Source organism: Geotrypetes seraphini, chromosome 10, assembly GCF_902459505.1.
Source record: "Geotrypetes seraphini chromosome 10, aGeoSer1.1, whole genome shotgun sequence".
Classification (NCBI taxonomy): Eukaryota; Metazoa; Chordata; class Amphibia; order Gymnophiona; family Dermophiidae; genus Geotrypetes; species Geotrypetes seraphini.
In genome coordinates, this window is record NC_047093.1 from 54,171,957 (window position 1) to 54,192,461 (window position 20,505).

At 48.6% G+C, this 20,505-nt stretch overlaps 1 protein-coding gene across 4 annotated transcripts in view; it reads right to left on the reverse strand.

Annotated features, from left to right (window-relative positions):
* Positions 1 to 20,505, reverse strand: part of RAPGEF1 (Rap guanine nucleotide exchange factor 1) — a 247,919-nt gene that overhangs the window by 72,123 nt on the left and 155,291 nt on the right. Inside the window, exon 11 of one of the 4 annotated variants that reach the window (XM_033960225.1) lies at positions 5,642 to 5,806. The exons of the other annotated variants lie outside the window; for them this stretch is intronic. Within the exon in view, the coding sequence (XP_033816116.1) occupies positions 5,642 to 5,806 (165 nt within the window). The remainder of the gene's footprint in view (positions 1 to 5,641; positions 5,807 to 20,505) is intronic. 4 annotated transcript variants of the gene reach the window in all.

The window sequence follows — 20,505 nt, forward strand, 5'->3', positions numbered from 1 at the left end:
TCACGTCCTTTCCTGTTCTCTGCGGACTTCTCCTGACTTCTCCTGCTCCTTCTCAGCGAGCCTGTGATTTTAACCCGCAGTGCAGCCCTGCTTTATACCCAAGGGTTAAAACCACGGGCTCACGAATAAAAAAGTAAAAAAATAAAAGTAAAGCCAAAAAATAGAAAAGCAAAGTTTTGTTTATGGACAGCAAGCACATGCGCAGACCATCTATAGGCAAAGAAAATATTCTGCACATGCATCAGAATTTTTCTCCAGCGATCCGTGCAGTCGGTGGGAGACATGCATCCAATCGCCCCCATTTGCATGAGGACGCATTGTGAATCATTCGGCCTGCCACGGATTGGATATGATTGGGAATGTTAGTGAATCTAGCCTCTTGTGTCTGACTGCAGAAGAACACTTGAATCTTCAATACACTACCAAGAAGGAAGGAAAACAACTGTACAAGGAGGGAAGAAGTGCCATTTCTGCTCACTCCATGCTAAGATCTCAGCTTGAACAGAAAATAAATTCTGGCTCTCAAGTATGAAACTCCTGTGTGCTGACAGCTATTTATCTATGGTTACCAGATGTCCGGTTTCTCCAGACATGTCCTCTTTTGGAGGTCTCCGTTGGGCGTCCGGGCGGCTTATCTATTTTTGTGCTTTTGTCTGGATTTCAACGGCAAGAAGAAATATGATGAGGTGCGCGCTATGACTGTCAGCTGTGCCGGTCCTCTGTCCCGGAACAGGAATTGACATCAGAGGAGGCAGAGGACTGGCACAGGACTGGCGCCTCAGCAGAGCAGTTCCATGTTGGAAGCAGCAGCAGGTGGGAACAGAAACCAAGGAGATAACACAGAAAGGGAAAGGGGATGGTGAGAACAATTGGATCGAAGAGTAGAGAGAACAGGGAGATGCTGGATGGAAGGATGCGGGGAGGGGGAGAGAGGGATTCATACTAAATGAAAGAATGGAAGAGGAAAAGGGGACCCTGGATGGCAAAGGGGGATGTGCTAAATGGGAAGATGGGGAAAGAAAAAGGAGACCCTGAATGGAAAAGGGCTAAAGTAGGGGCACTGGATGGAATGATGGGTAGACGCTGGATGAAAGGATTAAGGAGAGGGAAGGGGGACATGCTAAATGGAAAGGTGAAGAGAGAAAAAGGTGACATACTAGATGGAAAAGGGGCAGAGAGAAGATGCTGGACTGAAGGATGGGGGAGGGGCATGCTAAATGGAAGAATAAAGGCCAGGATTCACTAAACCTCCAAACCGTGCATAATCTGTTTCTGTTTGCATGCCGGCCAACTGATTCAGTAAAGGCCTGCATGCAAATAGGGATGATCGTTAGCACGCCACCCTACACACGGCCAAAACGATCCCCGCTCATGCGCATACTATGACAGTAGTGACGGGAGAAGCAGCCTTCTGTCACTGCTGTCAGGGCTCAGCCTAGCCCAGATCTCTCTTGCCTGAACCCAGACTCTCCTGCTCTCTGCCGCCGTTCTCTGCAGTGCAAGCCCGTGGTTTTAAAGCGGGCCTGCACTGCGGGGAACGGCGGCAGAGAGCAGGAGAGTCCGGCGAGCAGGGAAGAGAGATCGGGCACCGGCACGACACACTGGCCCTGCCCAACACCCCCCCCGAAGGCTTCGATCTCTCCTGCCTGCCATGCTTTGCCCAGATCTCTCTTGCCTGCTCCCGGACTCTCCTGCTCTCTACCGCCGTTCCCTGCAGTGCAAGCCTGTGGTTTTAAAGAGGGCCTGCACTGTGGAGAACGGTGGCAGAGAGCAGGAGAGCCCGGGAGCAGGCAAGAGAGATCTGCCCGACACTCCCCCAGACCCCGATCTCTCCTGCCTGCCCTGCTGCGCAAACCCCCCCCTCCCGAAGAGAGATACCAACTCCCTCCTGCCATCAGTGGTTAAAATAAAAATGCTGCATGCATGCAGCACGGCCCTCGCCCCCCCCCCCTTCCCAGCATGGCCCTCCCTCGCCCTCACCCCCCTCCCGGCACGGACCACACCCCCCGGCACCAAAAAGTTGGGAGCAGGAGGGGAGCTCAGTCCCTCCTGCTCCTAAGCCTCCCCCCCCCTCCCGCCCAACCCTGGTTGGCCCAGGTGGTCGGGCCTGGCCCACCCACCCCGGTACCTATAAAATAGTTAGGAGCAGGAGGGGAGCACGGTCTCTCCTGCTCCTTGGACAAGGCTCCCCAACATCTTCAGGAGCAGGAGGGGTGACCGGAACCCTCCTCCTGCTCCTACTCTTCGGCCGCCCACCGCCCACTAGCAGCCTTGGGCCCCGCCCTGGCGCATCATCTGATGCACGGGGAGAGGCCTAAGGCCCTGATTGGCTGAGGCACCTCGGGCTCCTCCCATTGGAGGGGCCTGGGGCACCTCAGCCAATCAGGGACTTCCTTAGGGAGGATTCTAAGGAAGTCTTTGATTGGCCATTGTTTTGGTTGGCCTAGGAGCAGGAGGGACTGAGCACCCCTCCTGCTCCCATTTTTTGGTGCCGGGAGGGGGGCAAGGGCTGTGCCGGTCGCGGAGAGGGAGGGCGAGGGTTATGCCGGTCAGGAGCGGCCGTGCTTGGGGGGCGTGTTTATGTGTGGGGGTACTTTTGACAGGCCTGCTTGTCTTTTTTATTCTTTTTTTATATGGGGCAGATATTTTGCGTGTGTAACATACGCAAAATATCTGTGCCATGGAAAAAAATGAATAAAAAAAGACAGGCAGGCCTGTCAAAAAGCTGCAGACCTAACGGTAACTCAGTTACCAACAGGTCTACAGCAGTCAGGTTTGTTAGTAGTAAAACCCGACTCAAAATAGCCAAGCAATTGTTAGTGAATTAATCGCTTGGCTATTTTGCATGGGGTTTTACTAATTTGATTGGGACGATTGGGGTCAGATCGCTACAGTGTAGGAGGGAAATCTGGTCGTAAAGGGCTCGCAAACCGATCGGTACATGATCGGTTTGCTTAGTGAATCTAGCCCAAAGAAAGAAAACGGGAACATGCTGGATGTAAGGGTGAGTGGGGGGAAGACAAAAGGGAAACGCTGTATGGAAGTAAGGAGAGACCTGAGAGAGAGAGGGGCAACACAGTGGATAGAAGTGGGAAGAGAGAGAGAAGGAAATGCTGAATGGAAGGGAGTAGAGGACAGAGTTAGTGAGAAACTGGGGAATAAGAGAAAGGTGAATGAGAGGTGTGCTGTGAGAGAAAAGAGATAGAAAGATGTAGGTAGACAGTAAATTGAAGAACTTGAAGATCATATAGTAAGAATGAAAAAAGGGAGAAAAATAAATTGAAGAATGCCAAAAGGGAATAAAAATACAATGGAGATGGATGCAGTAGTGGAGGAGATGAAGAAGGCAGGAAGCGAGAGAAAAATGACAAATTGACACAATAAACCTGCCATGAGAGTTTAGAAGACAGAGGAGAGCAGAGATTATGAGAGACCAATATGATTAGAAAAATTAGATGGCTAGACAACAAAGGTAGAAAAAAGAATTGTATTTTTTAATGGAAGATTAGGTTCTTACCTTTGGTAACCTTTTTTCTGTTAGTCCCTGATGGAGTCAATATGATAGGTACTTTATCTCAACAAGCAAATCAGGTCTTGCAGAAAACCACACACCTTTTTCCTCTGCTCCTCCCACTTTGCTGAGGAACACAGAGCCCACTACAGTTTATTCCGAAAGCAACGAATAGCACTGAACAAAGCATACACACAAAGGGGGCAAGGGGAATATCCCACAACATAACAGTATTCTGTTCTGCTCTGTAATATATAAGAAAACAATTAATAAATAGGCAACATGAAAAGCAGGCAAGAACATAATAATAACATGGAATCAATCTGCTGCGTGCAATAAGCACTAACTGGAACAAAGCCATCAGTAAAGACAGGTACTCACATACAGAGAACAATTCCCCACAGGGCCTGTCTGCAGGTTGGAAGATACACAGGCCTGAAAGGAGAAACAGGAGGCAGATAAAATGCATGCAATACAGAGAAAACCAGAGTAGATAGAGGGTGGGCCGTATTGACTCTGTCAGGGACTAACAGAAAGAAGATTACCATAGGTAACAACCTAATCTTTATTTCTGTTTCATCCCCTCTGGAATCAATATGATAGGAGACGTAACAAAGCAAAGGCAACATCTTATGATGAGACAGAAGAGCCTGCTCGTAATACCAAAGATCCATAAGTACTGTCAGATCGAACCGCCATATCCATTCTGTAAAACTGTGTAAAGGTATGAAGAGATGACCAAGTGGTCACTCTACAAATTTTGGCTGGATGAATCGCTCGAGAATCTGCCCACAAAGCAGCGACACCTCTTGTTGAGTGCGCTTTGAGAGAAACCAGCGGCTGCTTACCACAGGTGATGTAAGTCGACGAAATGGCCATGCAGATCCATTGGACAATAGAGGCCTTGGAAACTGGCTTACCTGGTCTGGACTGGCTAGTTAGGACTAACAAATGGTCAGAAAGTTGAAAATCATTAGTCCTCTTTAAGTAGTGGAGTAAGACTATTCGTACGTCCAGTTTTCTCAGAATCTGATCCTTCTGCTCTGACCTCGTGGATCAAAAAGCAGGCAGACAAACTTCCTGGTTGACAAGAAAATCCAAATCCACCTTTGGAAGAAAGGAGGGAATTGTGCAGAAGGAAACCCCTACCTCCATGAACCAGAGAAAGGGATCTGTGCAAGAGAGAGCCTGCAGCTTTGAAATATGTCTTGCTGAAACAATCGCCACAAGGAAAACTGTCTTGAATGTAAGGTCCAGATGGGATGCATCCTTGAGTGGCTCAAAAAGGGCTTCTGCAAGCCCTTTCAGCACAACATTAAAAATTCCACATAGGGGAGGTTGCAAGTGAAGCACCCCCTGAAAAATCTAGTCACATCTGGATGAGGCGTAAGCAAACTGGAATTGATGTGCACTCTAAAACAGGAAAGGCTTGAAACCTATACCTTGAGGGAGGCCACTGCCAGGTCTTTTTCCAGACCACCCTGGAGGAAAGCGAGGACCATAGGAATGGGAGCATGCTAAGGCTCCACCTGGTCTCTGGCACACCATTGCTGGAAAGTTTTCCAAGTCTTGGCATAAGCCGCCATGGTAGGTTTCTTGAACCTCAAAAGCATAGCAAATCAGAAGCACTTCTGCACGGTTTGCTTGCAGAAATTAAAAAAACTGTAGGGGGCTGTGTGTTTCTCAGCCAAGTGGGAGGAGCAGAGGAAAAAAGTGTATGGTTTTCTGCAAGACTTGGTTTGCAGGTTGAGATAAAACATCTATCGTATTGACTCTAGAGGGGACATAACAGAATTTTGAATAAAGTACAAAACTCACAACTGAAAGTCTGATATATCATGGGGGGAGAGGGTGATGGCAGCGAAAGAAAGGATGAAGGAGGGACATGGAGGGCAAGTCACAGAGGGCGCAATTATAGGGCCATAGCAAGCTTACTGCATGCAGCCAGCAGTTGCCTAGGAGAGGGGTGGGGATGGGGTGGAGCAGGGCTGGGTTGGGGGTGGGATAGGATCATGTGTCCTCTTTTTTGTCTTCACAAATATGGTAACCCTATCTATCCGATCCTGGGACCAGCACTTACTGTACTCTCAAAATGATTGCTGTTCCCATATCCTTTCAGGTTAGACTCACCGAATGCATGGGGAAGGAGCTGTGCCGGCTCAGAAAGCAATTAGACACCGAAATACTGATGCCCTGACTGGCACTGGGATCCTCAGGAACAGGCGGGAAGGGTACTTTAGTTTGCTGGAGACAGTAAGAGACAGAGGAGAATGAAGAAGCAGCACAGGAAGCCTGCTGAGAGAGAGAGAGACAGATAGATACAGACAGCAAAAAGCACAGAAGAGAACACGAATAAAAGGACCAAGAGCCTGTGTAATTATGATCTCAGATCATTCACATATTAAAAAAAAACCTCTATCACCCCAACTCTAGCAACTCATAGGTGGGTCTTTCTAAATAACTCTCTTTATTTCTCAAAAGATAGCAACCTCCACCCCATCTCTCTTCTCCCATAACTCCTCTTATGAACCAGTGTATACACATGATACTTATAGCCTATGAACCCAGTTCTCAGAGACCATTCTGCAGGTACAACGTCTGAAATGTCAGTCAGCATGAAGTCAGCAACAATTCAATGATATTTCCTACTATATATTTGGGAGATCTGGGCCCAGTACAGCAAGCAAGCTTCCCCAATTCTCATCCTCAGACTCTAAGCATGCTGATGGCAAACCTTTCTGAAAGGTACCACTTCTGAATGACATGCTACATTTACAGTACACTGCCACAGACACATTGTCTTAGTTTTAAGATGTGCTTCTTTAGTCCTCCTATAAAAAGCTTTCCAAAACAGGAAATCTCATATGATCTGAAGAACCTAGTGAGGTCAAAGTTGACCTGTACACCTTTGAGGCAGGCTGCACATTAGTCAAAGTAAACACTGCTTCAAAAGCAGAAGACAGCATGAACACTTCCAGGACTCTAAGCATCATCTCTAATACAGTAAAACCTTGGATTGCAAATGTTTTGCAAGACAAACAAAATATTTTATTAAATTTTAACTTGATATACAAGCAATGTCTTGCAATACAACAAGTACATACAATATACACACATCACAACTGAGCCAATGGTTCTTCTCTCTCTGACACTGCAAGAGTGTAGTGACTGTTCTAAACAAGCAGTCTTGCAATACGAATACAAACAGTATACACGTGTCACATCATCACAACTGAGCCAATGGTTCTTCTCTCCCTGATGCTGCAGGAGTGACCATTTTACATGAGCGAGGTCTTGCAATTCAAGTATGTATAGTATTTTGTATTAATGTTTTTGGGTTGTGGAACAAATCGTCTGAGTTTCCATTATTTCTTATGGGGAAATTTGCTTTGATATACGAGTATTTTGGATTACAAGTATGTTTTCGGAATGAATTATGCTTGTAAACCAAGCTTTTACTGTATTTGTTTTACTAAATGAGATTAGAGCCCAGCAGGGGATGTCATAGAAACATAGAAACATAGAAAGATGATGGCAGAAAAGGACCATAGCCCATCAAGTCTGCCCACTCTATTAACCCACCCCGATAAGTCTAGATGCTAGTGATTCGTGCTATGTAGGGATCCCACGTACATGTCCCATTGACTTTTAAAGTCGACCATCTGCACCGGAAGCTTATTCCAGTGATCCAGTGTCATGACCAGAGGACAAACACTCTTATCACCAAAGCTCTTATACTGTTGGTAAAGGTATCATATATAATAAAATGCTAGAGCGCGCATGTGCTCTCGAAAATTCGTGCGGTGTGCTTCTGTGGCAACATTCTAACCTCACGGCGCATGCGGGGGCTGAAGGTGCGCGACTGTGCTCTCCAAACCTAGCTCCAGCGGCGTAGGCGGCTCCAGCGGCCCTCCACAAACCTCCCAGCTCCAGCGGCGTAGGCAGCATTATAAACACGCTGCTTCACCCTTCTACTGCCGATTTCCTCTGCCGTCGTCTCTGATGACATCATCGGAGACAGACGCGGCAGAGGAAATCGGCAGTAGAAGGCCGAAGAGCAGCGTGTTTAAAGTGCTGCCTATGCGGCTGGAGCCTCGAGGTTTGTCGGCGGTGGGAGGGTCAGGAGCAGGCCAGATCGAGCAGGACAAGTCAGTAAAAGAAGGGGGAGGGGCCGAACGGAGCAGGGAAGAGAAGGTGTTTCCTTAGATTACTCCGGAGCCTATCACTTCTTAACTTCATCCTATACCTTCTCATTGCAGAGTTTCCTTTCAAATGAAAGAGACTCGACTCATGCACATTTCCATTATGTAGGTATCTAAACATCTCTATCATATCTCCCCTCTCCCACCTTTCCTCCAAAGTATACAGATTGAGATCTTCAAGTCTGTCTCCCACACTCTTCAACCTATACATTGCTTCCCTCAGCTCCTGCCTAGACAAACAAAGCCTAACCTCCTACAGCTATGCAGATGACATCACCATTCTTCTCCCCTTCGACCAACCAGCACCCTCCATGTTAGGCACAATACACAGAACACTTGAAACAGTATCAACATGGATGACAGAACACAAACTAAAACTTAATCCTGACAAAACAAACTTCATCCTCCTAGAAAATAGCAAAACCCCAACCTTAACAAACCTAGTAATAAACTCGATCTCATACCCCATTCAACTCATGCTAAAACTCCTTGGAGTGCTGATTGAGAGAGGCTGTACCATGCAACCACAAATCAACAAAATAATAAAAAAATCATTCGCAACTATGAGAAACCCTAAGACAAGTTCCAAAATTCTTCGACAGAAAACAATTCCAACTCTTGGTACAATCTCTAATCCTAGGCTTAATAGACTACTGGAACATACTATATCTCCCTTGCCCAACGACCACGATAAAACAACTACAAACAATACAAAACACAGCCCTAAGACTCATCTATTCGCTGAAAAATTACGACCACATTACAGAGGCATACCACCACTCACACTGGCTCCCAATACAAGCCAGAGTACACTTCAAATTCCACTGCCAACTATTTAAAGCTATTAACGGAGACAGCCCAACCTACTGGAACAACCGACTAATTCAATCCACCTCAACCAGACACAGGAGAACCCACACACTATTCAAACACCCACCAACCAAAAATGTCAAACAAAGATAACTGTATGACAACCTACTGGCCACCAGAGTAGCGAAACTGGATAGACAACTCACCAATCTGCTGATTTCGACCACAGACTACAAAACCTTCAAAAAAGAAACAAAAACTCTACTCTTCAAAAAATACATAAAACCAATATAACACAACCAGATCTGTCCCAAGCTTCACCTGCAATACTATCTACTCCTTAGCAAATTAGAAAATGTTCAAACTATTCCTTATGTATTTCTTAATATCATGACAATTCTTAAGTAATCCACCTTGAACTGCAAGGTAATGGCAGAATAGAAATCACTAATGTAATGTAATGTAATGATGAAGACTACATACCATTTTAGTAGCCTTCCTTTTGACTGACTCTATCCTTTTTATATCTTTTTGAAAGTGCGGCCTCCAGAATTGTACACAATATTCTAAAGGAGGTCTCACCAAAGTCTTATATAGGGGCATCAATACCTCCTTTTTCCTACTGGCCATACATCTCCCTATGCAACCTACCATCCTTCAAGTAAAGTGAGGAATTAACTTGTAGGTTTCGTGGCACCACATCATTCTCTTCTTGGTTGGGCTGAAAACTTTTCAGCAGCCCTTTGTACTACTCCCATCTGTCCAAACCATCTATCTTTCAACTAGACTAAGCTCTACAGAGCAAGGATTCTCTTCTATGCGCCTCTAAAGTGATACATATAAATCTTTAACAGGAACAGGAATCTCTCCCATATCCAGGATAAATCTCATTGCCCACTAAGGAGTTGCCTAGTGTCCACTCCTTCCCCTTCCCCCATGACTCCCATGCACCAACTCTTCCTCCTAATAATGACTTTCCTCAATCTCTCTTCACTCCAAACCACCTCCACCACCACGCCACTCAGTTTTTGATTTCACCACCTCACCCTCCCTTTTGTCCTCCACCCTCTTCTCAGCCCTAGAGCTTCAACTCTTTCTCCCTCTCATTCAGCCATCTCTATTCTACCTGTATGCATCTCAACCGCAGGGCAACTCCCTAAGCCTCTCCCAAACTCATCCATATTTTCTTACTCCTACTTTTGCTCTCTGCTGAGGACATCAATCCCAATGCCGGTCCTTCAGCCAGCCCTCACCCTACTCATGTGGGTTACATCGCACTGTATCCAATCTTATTTCTGTTTCTCTCCTCCCCCCTTCCTCTCTGTCTTTCTCATGCGCCCTGTGAAATGCCTGTTCTGTCTCCAACAAACTTACCTTCATCCGTGACTTCTTCATCTCTCAAATTCTCCACCTGCTAGCACTAACTGAGATCTGGATCTGCCCCAAAGACTCTGCTCCAGCTGCTGCCCTGTGTCAAGGAGGCTACTTTTACACCCAGTTGGTCATGGAGGTGGTGTTGGGCTGTTACATGTGCCATCTTGTGGATATCAACCCTTTTTCCCATCTAAATCTCACTGCTGTCCCTACTTTGAATTCCACTCTTATCTGTCTCTATTTGCTCCTCCAACTAGCAATTTTACCAACCGCCTGATAAGTTCCTCTCTTCTTTCCCCACTGACTTTGACTCCTGGTTCTTCTTTCTTGAGCCCTCTTTTCCTTCACTCGTCCTTGGTGACTGCAATATCCATGCCAATGACCCCTCTTACTCCTATACTTCCAGGTTTCTTGCTCTAACATCCTCATACAATCTCCAACTGTGCTCCCCCACCCCTACTCATCAGAATGGCCACTGCCTTGACCTTGTCTTCTCCTCCAACTGCTCTATCACCAAATTCAGCACCACAACTCTTTCACTCTCTGACCATCATCTGTTAACCTTACAACTCATCACCCTACCCTGACCAATCATTACCTATATGTTTAGGAACCTTCAGGCTATTGACCCAGACACCCTCTCCACCACTGTCTCATCCCTCCCTTCAACTACTATGTCTCAATAAAGCTGTCTTCTATAACACAATTCTCTCCTCTGCTCTATATACTCTCACTCCTCTCATTTCATGTCCTGTAAGACACACCAAACCTCAGCCCTGGCTGACTCATAACATCCACTACTTGTGTTCCTATACCTGATCTGCTGAACATCTTTGGCTTAAATCCTGCACACATGCTGACTTCATACACTTCAAATTCCTGCTGACATCCTTCCAATCTGCTCTCTCGCTTGCCAAATAAGAATACTATACCCATTTAACTATCTCTTAGTTCTAACCCTGCCATCTCTTTGGCACACTCAACACACTATTCAAAGTACCCCCCACCTCCAATCCTTCCTTCACTTCCCTCCCAAATAACAGCAGAGTTTTTCACAACAAGATTCACCTTGAGTTCTCAACCAGGTCACCTCCTCCCACCCCCCTTCCAGCTGTCCACTCTGCCAACCTCCCTTCAACCTCTGCTACTTTTTCTGAAATCACTGAAGAGGAAACTGCACATCTTTTCTCCTACAAACCCAGTACCTGCTCCTCTGATCTGAATCCCACCCACTTACTCAGCGCTATTTCTCTCACTGTCATCCCTCCTATCTGTCACATCCTCAACCTATCACTCTCTACTGCAACTGTTCCTGATGTCTTCAAATATGCTGTAGTTATACATCTCCTCAAAAAACCCTCACTTGATTCTACATCTCCCTCCAACTAGCACTCTTTCCTCCCCGTCTTATCCAAGCTACTTGAAAGTACAGTTACTTACCGTAACAGGTGTTATCCAAGGACAGCAGGCAGCTATTCTCACATATGGGTGACATCATCGATGGAGCCCGGATGTGGAAGCCTCGCAAGCAGACTTGCTTGAAGAAACTCGAAGTTTTGAGTCGCCCGCACAGCACATGCGCGAGTGCCTTCCCGCCCAGCGCAGAGTGCGTCTCCTCAGTTCAGATAGCTAGCAGAGAAGCCAACTAGGGGAGGTGGGTGGTTTGTTAGAATAGCTGCCTGCTGTCCCTGGATAACACCTGTTACAGTAAGTAACTGTGCTTTATCCCAGGACAAGAAGGCAGGTATTTTCACATATGGGTGACCTCCAAGCTAACCAGAATGGGATGGTGGGAATGTTGGCAATTTAGGAGAATAAATTTTATAATATTGTTTGGCCAAACTATCCATCCTGTCTGGAGAAAGTATCCAGACAATAATGAGAAGTGAAGGTATGAACCGAGGACCAAGTAGCAGCTCTACAAATTTCCTCAATAGGTGTAGATCTGAGGAAAGCTACTGAAGCTGCCATTGCTCTGACTTTATGGGCTGTGACTTTACTATGAAGGGGTAATCCAGCATGGGCATAGCAGAAAGAGATACAAGCCGCCATCCAATTGGAGATGGTACGCTTAGAAATAGGATGGCCCAACTTATTTAGATCGAAGGAAACAAAAAGTTGAGGAGCAGTTCTGTGTGGTTTGGTGCGTTCCAAGTAGAAGGCCAAAGCACGTTTACAGTCCAGAGTATGAAGAGCTGATTCTCCAGGATGAGAATGAGGCTTTGGAAAAAATACTGGAAGGACGATGGATTGGTTGAGATGAAATTCCGAGACCACTTTAGGTAGGAATTTAGGATGAGTACGAAGAACCACCTTGTCATGATGGAACACAGTGAATGATGGGTCAGTTACTAAAGCTTGCAGTTCACTGACTCTTCGAGCGGAAGTGAGGGCTATGAGAAACATCACTTTCCAAGTGAGATACTTCAGATGAGCCTTATCGATCGGTTCAAATGGAGGCTTCATGAGTTGAGAAAGGACAACATTGAGGTCCCAAACCACAGGAGGCGGTTTGAGAGGAGGGTTAACATTAAAGAGACCTTTCATAAATTTGGAAACCACTGGATGAGCAGAGAGGGGTTTCCCTTCAATAGGCTGATGGAAAGCCGCAATTCCACTGAGATGGACTCGGATAGATGTACACTTGAGGCCAGAATTGGATAAGTGCAACAAGTAGTCCAAAACAGAAGATAAGGAGGAATGCTGAGGTTCCGTATGATGAGAAAAACACCACGTAGAAAAAGCACAGTTACTTACCGTAACAGGTGTTATCCAGGGACAGCAGGCAGATATTCTTAACACATGGGTGACGTCACCGACGGAGCCCTCGGTACGGACCTTTTTAACTAGAAGTTTCTAGTTGGCCGCACCGCGCGTGCGCGAGTGCCTTCCCGCCCGACGGAGGAGTGCGTGGTCCCCAGTTAGTATAAGCCAGCTAAGAAGCCAACCCGGGGAGGTGGGTGGGACGTAAGAATATCTGCCTGCTGTCCCTGGATAACACCTGTTACGGTAAGTAACTGTGCTTTATCCCAGGACAAGCAGGCAGCATATTCTTAACACATGGGTGACCTCCAAGCTAACAAAGAGGGAGGGGGGATGGTTGGCCATTAGGAAAATAAATTTTGTAACACAGATTGGCCGAAGTGTCCATCCCGTCTGGAGAACGCATCCAGACAGTAGTGAGTAGTGAACGTGTGAACTGAGGACCAAGTGGCCGCCTTGCAGATTTCCTCGATGGGCGTGGAGCGGAGGAAAGCTACAGAAGCAGCCATAGCTCGGACTCTGTGGGCCGTGACAGTTCCTTCCAGTGAGAGACCGGCCCGAGCGTAGCAGAAAGCAATACAGGCAGCAAGCCAATTTGAAAGTGTCCGTTTGGAGACAGGACGACCCAAACGGTTGGGGTCGAAAGACAAAAAGAGCTGAGGGGCTGTTCGGTGAGCTCTGGTACGATCAAGATAGTAAGCAAGGGCACGCTTACAATCCAGCGTGTGCAACGCCTGTTCCCCAGGATGCGAGTGAGGCTTAGGGAAGAAGACGGGCAGCACAATGGACTGGTTGAGGTGAAAAGCTGAGACCACCTTGGGAAGGAATTTAGGGTGGGTACGCAGAACAACCTTGTCATGGTGAAAAACAGTGAAAGGTGGGTCGGCAACCAGTGCATGCAGTTCGCTAACCCTCCTGGCAGAGGTGATGGCAATTAGGAAAAGCACCTTCCAGGTAAGAAGCCTGAGTGAAGTTGTGGCAAGAGGCTCAAACGGAGGTTTCATGAGAGCTGAGAGAACCACATTCAGGTCCCAGACGACAGGAGGAGGCTTGAGAGGCGGTTTGATGTTGAAGAGCCCTCTCATAAATCTGGAAACCAGAGGATGAGCCGTGAGGGGTTTCCCGAGAATAGGCTCGTGAAACGCAGTGATGGCGCTGAGGTGGACTCTGATGGAGGTGGTTTTGAGGCCAGCGTTGGACAGCGAGAGCAAATATTCCAAGACAGTTTCCACCGCCAAAGAGGTGGGTTCTTGATGATGCCGGAGACACCACGAGGAGAATCTGGTCCACTTCTGATGGTAACATTGGAGAGTGGCCGGTTTCCTGGAGGCGTCCAAAATGAGGCGGACCGGTTGAGATAGATTCTCCGGAGAGGTCAGCCCGAGAGAAACCAAGCTGTCAGGTGGAGGGAAGACAGATTGGGATGCAGTAGAGACTGATGTTGCTGTGTAAGTAGAGTAGGAAACACAGGAAGAGGAATGGGCTCCCTGGAGCTGAGTTGGAGCAGGAGGGAGAACCAGTGTTGACGAGGCCACCGAGGGGCGATGAGAATCATGGTGGCGTTGTCCTTGCGGAGTTTGGACAAGGTCCGCAACATCAGAGGAAGTGGAGGGAAGGCATAGAGGAACCGATCCCTCCAGTCGAGCAGGAATGCATCCGGTGCCAGACGGTGAGGAGAAAAGAGTCTGGAATAGAATTGGGGCAGCTGATGGTTGTGAGGTGCTGCAAAGAGGTCCACCTGCGGAGTGCCCCATCGAGCAAAGATGGAGAGCAGAGTCGGAGGGTCCAACGTCCACTCGTGAGGTTGAAGGATGCGGCTGAGATTGTCGGCCAGAGAGTTCTGTTCGCCCTGGATATAGACCGCCCTGAGGAAGAGATTGCGGTCCGTGGCCCAGGTCCAGATGCGCAGAGCCTCCAAACAAAGGGGGCGAGATCCGGTGCCGCCCTGCTTGTTTATGTAGTACATGGCGACTTGATTGTCTGTGCACAGGAGGAGGACTTGAGGGCAGAGAAGATGTTGGAAAGCCTTGAGGGCGTAGAACATGGCTCTGAGTTCCAGGAAATTTATGTGATGACGACGCTCCTGTGGGGTCCAAAGTCCCTGGGTGCGTAGGTCGCCTAGGTGAGCTCCCCATGCGTAGGGGGACGCATCGGTGGTGATGATCATAGAGTGAGGGGGCAGATGAAAGAGTAGACCCCTGGAAAGATTTGAGGAGTTCAACCACCATTGGAGAGATTGCTGAAGAGATGATGTCACAGAGATGGGATGAGAAAGAAGATCTGTAGTCTGTGACCATTGGTTGGCGAGAGTCCATTGAGGTGTCCTGAGGTGGAGTCGCGCCAGAGGAAGGACATGCACCGTCGAGGCCATGTGACCCAGGAGGACCATCATCTGGCGGGCAGGAATGGAGGGATGCATGAGTACCTGACGGCAGAGATGGAGCAGGGTCTGCTTGCGATCTGAGGGGAGAAAGGCCCTCATCAGCGTGGTGTCCAGAACTGCTCCGATGAATTGAAGTCGCTGGGTGGGAAGCAGATGCGACTTGGGGTAGTTGATCTCGAACCCCAGGAGGTGGAGGAGAGAGATGGTGTGATGAGTAGCTTGTAGCACGAGTTGAGATGAAGGTGCTTTCACCAACCAATCGTCCAAGTAGGGGAACACCTGGAGGTTGTGAGACCTGAGGAAGGCCGCCACCACTATCAGGCATTTGGTGAAGACTCTGGGGGAGGAAGCGAGGCCAAATGGTAGTACTTTGTACTGGTAGTGGTGGTGTAGTACCTGGAACCGCAGGTAGCGGCGAGAGTTCTGATGGATGGAGATGTGAGTGTAGGCCTCTTTGAGGTCCAGGGAACATAGCCAGTCGTTTTGAGAAAGAAGAGGGTAAAGTGTGGCAAGGGAGAGCATCCTGAACTTTTCCTTGACCAGACACTTGTTGAGGTCCCTGAGATCGAGAATGGGACGGAGGTCTCCCGTCTTTTTGGGTACAAGGAAGTAGCGGGAGTAGAATCCCTGACCCCTTTGATCTGGAGGTACTTCTTCGATGGCATTGAGAAGGAGGAGGGATTGAACCTCCCTCAGGAGGAGGGGGGGTTTGAGAGGAGTGAGAAGCAGACTCTACGGGAAGGTTGTCTGGTGGAAGAGTCTGGAAGTTGAGAGAGTAGCCGTGGCGGATGATGTTGAGGACCCACTGGTCTGACGTGATGACTTCCCAACGGCTTGAGAAAATGGTGAGACGACCTCCTATAGGCTGTGGAAGAGGCAGCGAGGGTGGATGACTGGCTATGCCCTGGAGAGAAGAGTCAAAAGGGCTGAGATTGTTTAGCAGGCTGAGAAGGCTTAGAGGGTTGAGTGGCCTGAGATCGAGCCTGGGCATGGTGCTGCTGTTGACGGGGTCGTCGAGATTGTTGAGGAGGCGGATTGAGTGGCCTGGCTGAGAACCTCCGTTGGTAAGATGATTGAGGCCGATAGGGTCGAGCAGGCGGAGCCTTCTTTTTCGGCTTGATTAGGGTGTCCCACCTGGTCTCATGGGCCGAGAGTTTCTGGGTGGTGGAATCCAGTGACTCTCCAAAGAGTTCATCCCCGAGACAGGGGGCGTTTGCCAAACGATCCTGGTGGTTGATGTCCAGGTCGGAGACTCTGAGCCAGGCTAATCGACGCATGGCTACGGCCATGGCAGAGGCCCGAGAGGTGAGCTCGAAGGAGTCGTATATTGAGCGGACCATATATTTTCGCATCTGGAGGAGACCAGAGATGTGTTGTTGGAATAACGGGACCTTGCGCTCAGGAAGGTACTTCTGGAGGGCAGACAGTTGTTGGACCAAATGTTTCAGATAGAAAGAAAAATGGAAGGAATAGTTGTTTGCCCTGTTGGCAAGCATGGCATTCTGGTAAAGCCTCTTGCCAAACTTGTCCATGGTCTTACCTTCTCTGCCAGGAGGGGTAGAGGCATAGACACTGGAGCCCTGAGTCTTCTTTAAGGTGGATTCCACCAGAAGGGACTCATGGGGCAATTGGGATTTGTCGAATCCAGGAATAGGAATGACACGGTAAAGGTTGTCCAGTTTACGGGGGGCTCCCGGTACCGTGAGGGGATTTTCCAAGTTTTTATAGAACGTTTCCCGTAGGATGTCATGCACGGGAAGCTTGAGGAACTCCTTAGGAGGTTGCTCAAAGTCTAAGGCCTCTAGAAAGGCTTGAGACTTTTTTGAGTCAGATTCTAGAGGAAGTGACAGGGCAGCAGACATTTCTCTCAGAAATTTAGAAAAAGAGGACTGCTCTGGTTTGGAGGTGGCATCGGGTGCCGATGGTTCCTCATCAGATGAGGAGGGATCCTCCTCGGTACCGAGAGGAGTGTCCTCCCATAAGTCAGGGTCCCTGACCTCTGGTGCATGTCGAGACACCGGGGTGGAGGGCGCGGTATGGCGAGTCTTAGACAAAGACTTTCCAGAGCGCACCGAAACGGTACCAGGGGAGGACGACCGGCGTCTATCTCGATCCCGAGAAGAGTGCCGTACCGCCTGGTGCCGAGGAGGATCCAATGTGGCCTGAGAATGAACCACCGGATCGCCCTGAAGTTGTCGGGCCGAAAGGATCGGCATGGAGGTGTTCACCGGTACCGAAGGGGTGGACACCGGGGGCTCGGTACGGGGCTCGGGCCGGTCTGGTACCGGAAGGAGCGGTGCCAGGATAGTGGGCAACAGTTGTTCAAGTTGCTTCTTCAGTGTTCTCCTGGAGTTGAGCCTTTAAGATGGCCGAGATACGGTCATCGAGGGGTGGCATCGGAACCGCTTTCTTTTTCTTCGGTTCCTTAGATGCCGCTCCACGCCCCGGCGATGAGGAGGCCGATGATGAGGCACTCACCGAGATCGGGGCGGAGCGTTTGCGGGACCGGTGCGATGCCGGTAAGGACGGTGTCGCCACCGTAGCTGGAGGGCGCTCGAGGGAAGAGGAAGGCTTCTTAGCCGGCTTACCTGGCGCCAGCGGCGCCGATGCGGGGTCGGTCGGTGTCGAGGTCGACTGTGCCGATTTTTGAGGTACTGCCGTTGAAGGTGAGGAGTCCATCGCCGACTCGGTACCGAAGAGAAGAGTTTGTTGGATTCTTCGGTTTTTAAGAGTTCTCTTTTTAAGAGTGGCACAGCGGGTGCAGGAATCCGCCCGATGCTCCGGACCCAGACACTGCAAACACCAATTGTGTGGGTCAGTTAAGGAGATCGGGCGTGCACACCGCTGGCACTTCTTAAAACCGACCTGCGGGGGCATGAAGGGGAAGATAGCCTCCGCAAAATCGAAGCCCGAGGCCTGTATACTGGCAACAGGCCCCGCCGGGGCAAAACGAAAGAAAAAGGGAAAAAGCAAAGTTTTTTTTTTTTTTTTTTTTTTGCAAATCAAAGAAAAAATAAACCCGAAGGTAAGGAAAGAAAAAATAAGGAAAAAAGCGCGAGCGGGAAGGCAAAAAAGTGGTTTCAACGGCCGTTGAAAAAACACACGCGTCTTCTTCGCTCCGCGGAAACGAAGAAACTGGGGACCACGCACTCCTCCGTCGGGCGGGAAGGCACTCGCGCACGCGCGGTGCGGCCAACTAGAAACTTCTAGTTAAAAAGGTCCGTACCGAGGGCTCCGTCGGTGACGTCACCCATGTGTTAAGAATATGCTGCCTGCTTGTCCTGGGATAATCTAGTCCACTTCTGGTGATAGCATTGTCTAGTGGTAGGCTTCCTAGAAGCTTCTAAGACATCTCTTACAGATTGAGAAAACTGAAGAGGAGTTACTTTGAAAGGTACCAAGCCGTCAGGTGTAGAGACTGCAGGTTGAGATGAAGCAGAGATCCTTGACTCTGTGTAAGCAGAGAAGGAAAAACTGGTAGAAGGTATGGCTCCCTGGTGCTGAGTTGAAGTAGAAGGGAGTACCAAGGTTGTCTTGGTCACCGAGGAACGATGAGAATCATGGTAGCATGATCGTTCTTCAACTTGATCAGAGTCTTGAGAATGAGAGGGAATGTGTAGAGGAAGAGATTCGTCCATTCCAGAAGAAAAGCATCTGCCTTGAGGAGACTATATCCTGGAGCAGAACTGAGGTAGTTTGAAGTTGTGGGGAGCTGCAAAGAGGTCTATCTGAGGGGTTCCCCATTGTGAAAAAATTTGATGAAGAGGCGAGGAATGGAGAGTCCATTCGTGAGGTTGTAGAAGACGACTCAAGTTGTAGAAGACGACTCAAGTTGTCTGCCAAGCAATTCTTTGCCCCTTGAATGTAGACAGCTTTGAGGAAGGTGTTGTGGCAGATTGCCCAGTCTCAAACCTTCATCGCTTCTTGACAAAGGGAGGCAGAGCCGGTCCCTCCTTGTTTGTTGACATAATACATGGCAACTTGGTTGTCCATCCGGATGAGGACCACTTGGTCGCGAAGAAGATGTTGAAAAGCGTTGAGAGCCTTGAAAATCGCTCTGAGTTCCAACAGATTTATGTGACATTAACGATCCGTACTGGTCCAGTGGAATTGAGTACGGAGACCATCTAGATGAGCACCCCCAAGTGTAGGTCGAAGAGTCTGTCGTGAGGATCTTTTCATGAGGAGGAGTTTGAAAAAGCAAGCCTCTGGAAAGATTGGAAGAGAGCATCCACCAATGGAGAGACTTCTTGAAGGAAGGAGTGACTGAAATGTGTCAAGAAGGAGGGTCGCAAACTTGCGTCTATTGAGATGCCAGGGTCCATTGAGGAATTCTGAGGTGAAGTCTGGCAAAAGGAGTCACATGTACTGTGGAGGCCATGTGACCCAGAAGTACCATCATGTGTCTCGCTGAGATGGAAGAGCGGGAAGACACTGTATGACAGAGTTGAAGAAGAGCTTCCAAACGTTATTGTGGAAGGAATGCTCTGAGTTGGACAGTGTCCACAACAGCTCCAATGAATTGTAGAGTCTGTGAGGGCTGAAGTTGAGATTTGGGAAAGTTAATTTCGAATCCCAAACTTTGCAGGAACCAGGTAGTCCGTTGGGTCGATACAATAACCCCTTGAGATGTGGAATCTTTGATGAGCCAGTCGTCGAGGTAGGGAAATATCTGAAGACCATGATTCCGGAGAGCTGCCGCTACCACTACCAGGCACTTGGTGAACACTCTGGGAGACGAGACCAGGCCAAAGGGTAGTACTCTGTATTGAAAATGCAGATTCCCCACCCGAAATCTGAGATATTGACGGGAGGCCGGATGAATGGGGATATAGGTGTAGGCCTCCTTGAGATCCAGAAAGCATAACCAGTCGTTCTGCTCGAGAAGGGGATAGATAAAGAGATGCCAGGGACAACATTCAAAACTTTTCTTTGACTAAAAATTTGTTGAGAGCCCTGAGATCCAGAATGGGTCGCAGATTGCCCATCTTCTTCGGAACAAGGAAGTAACGGGACTAAAACCCCCTGTTCTGCTGTTCCAAGGGAACTGGTTCGATGGCATAGAGAGAAAGCAGAACTTGAGCTTCCTGAAGAAGAAGGGCGGTCTGGGATGGATTGGAAAGATACTCTCTTGGAGGAAGCTTTGGTGGAACCTGAGTGAAATGAAGAGAGTATCCTTCTCCGATGATGGTAAGCACCCAGAGGTCGGATGTAATTATCGTCCATCGGTTATAAAAATGATGGAGACGACCTCCTATAGGGGGAAAAGGAGACAGAGACAGAACGTTGGAGGTTATACTCTGTTGTAAACAGTCAAAAAGGCTGAGAAGCCTTAGGTGCAGCAGAAGGTTGGGGTTTCTGATGCTTCTGAGGTTGCTGTTTTTTCAAAGGAGGGCGAGTATAAGGAGCCGGCTTTGGAGCAAAACGCCTTTGGTAGATAAGAGCAGGGCATGCAGGCTTGG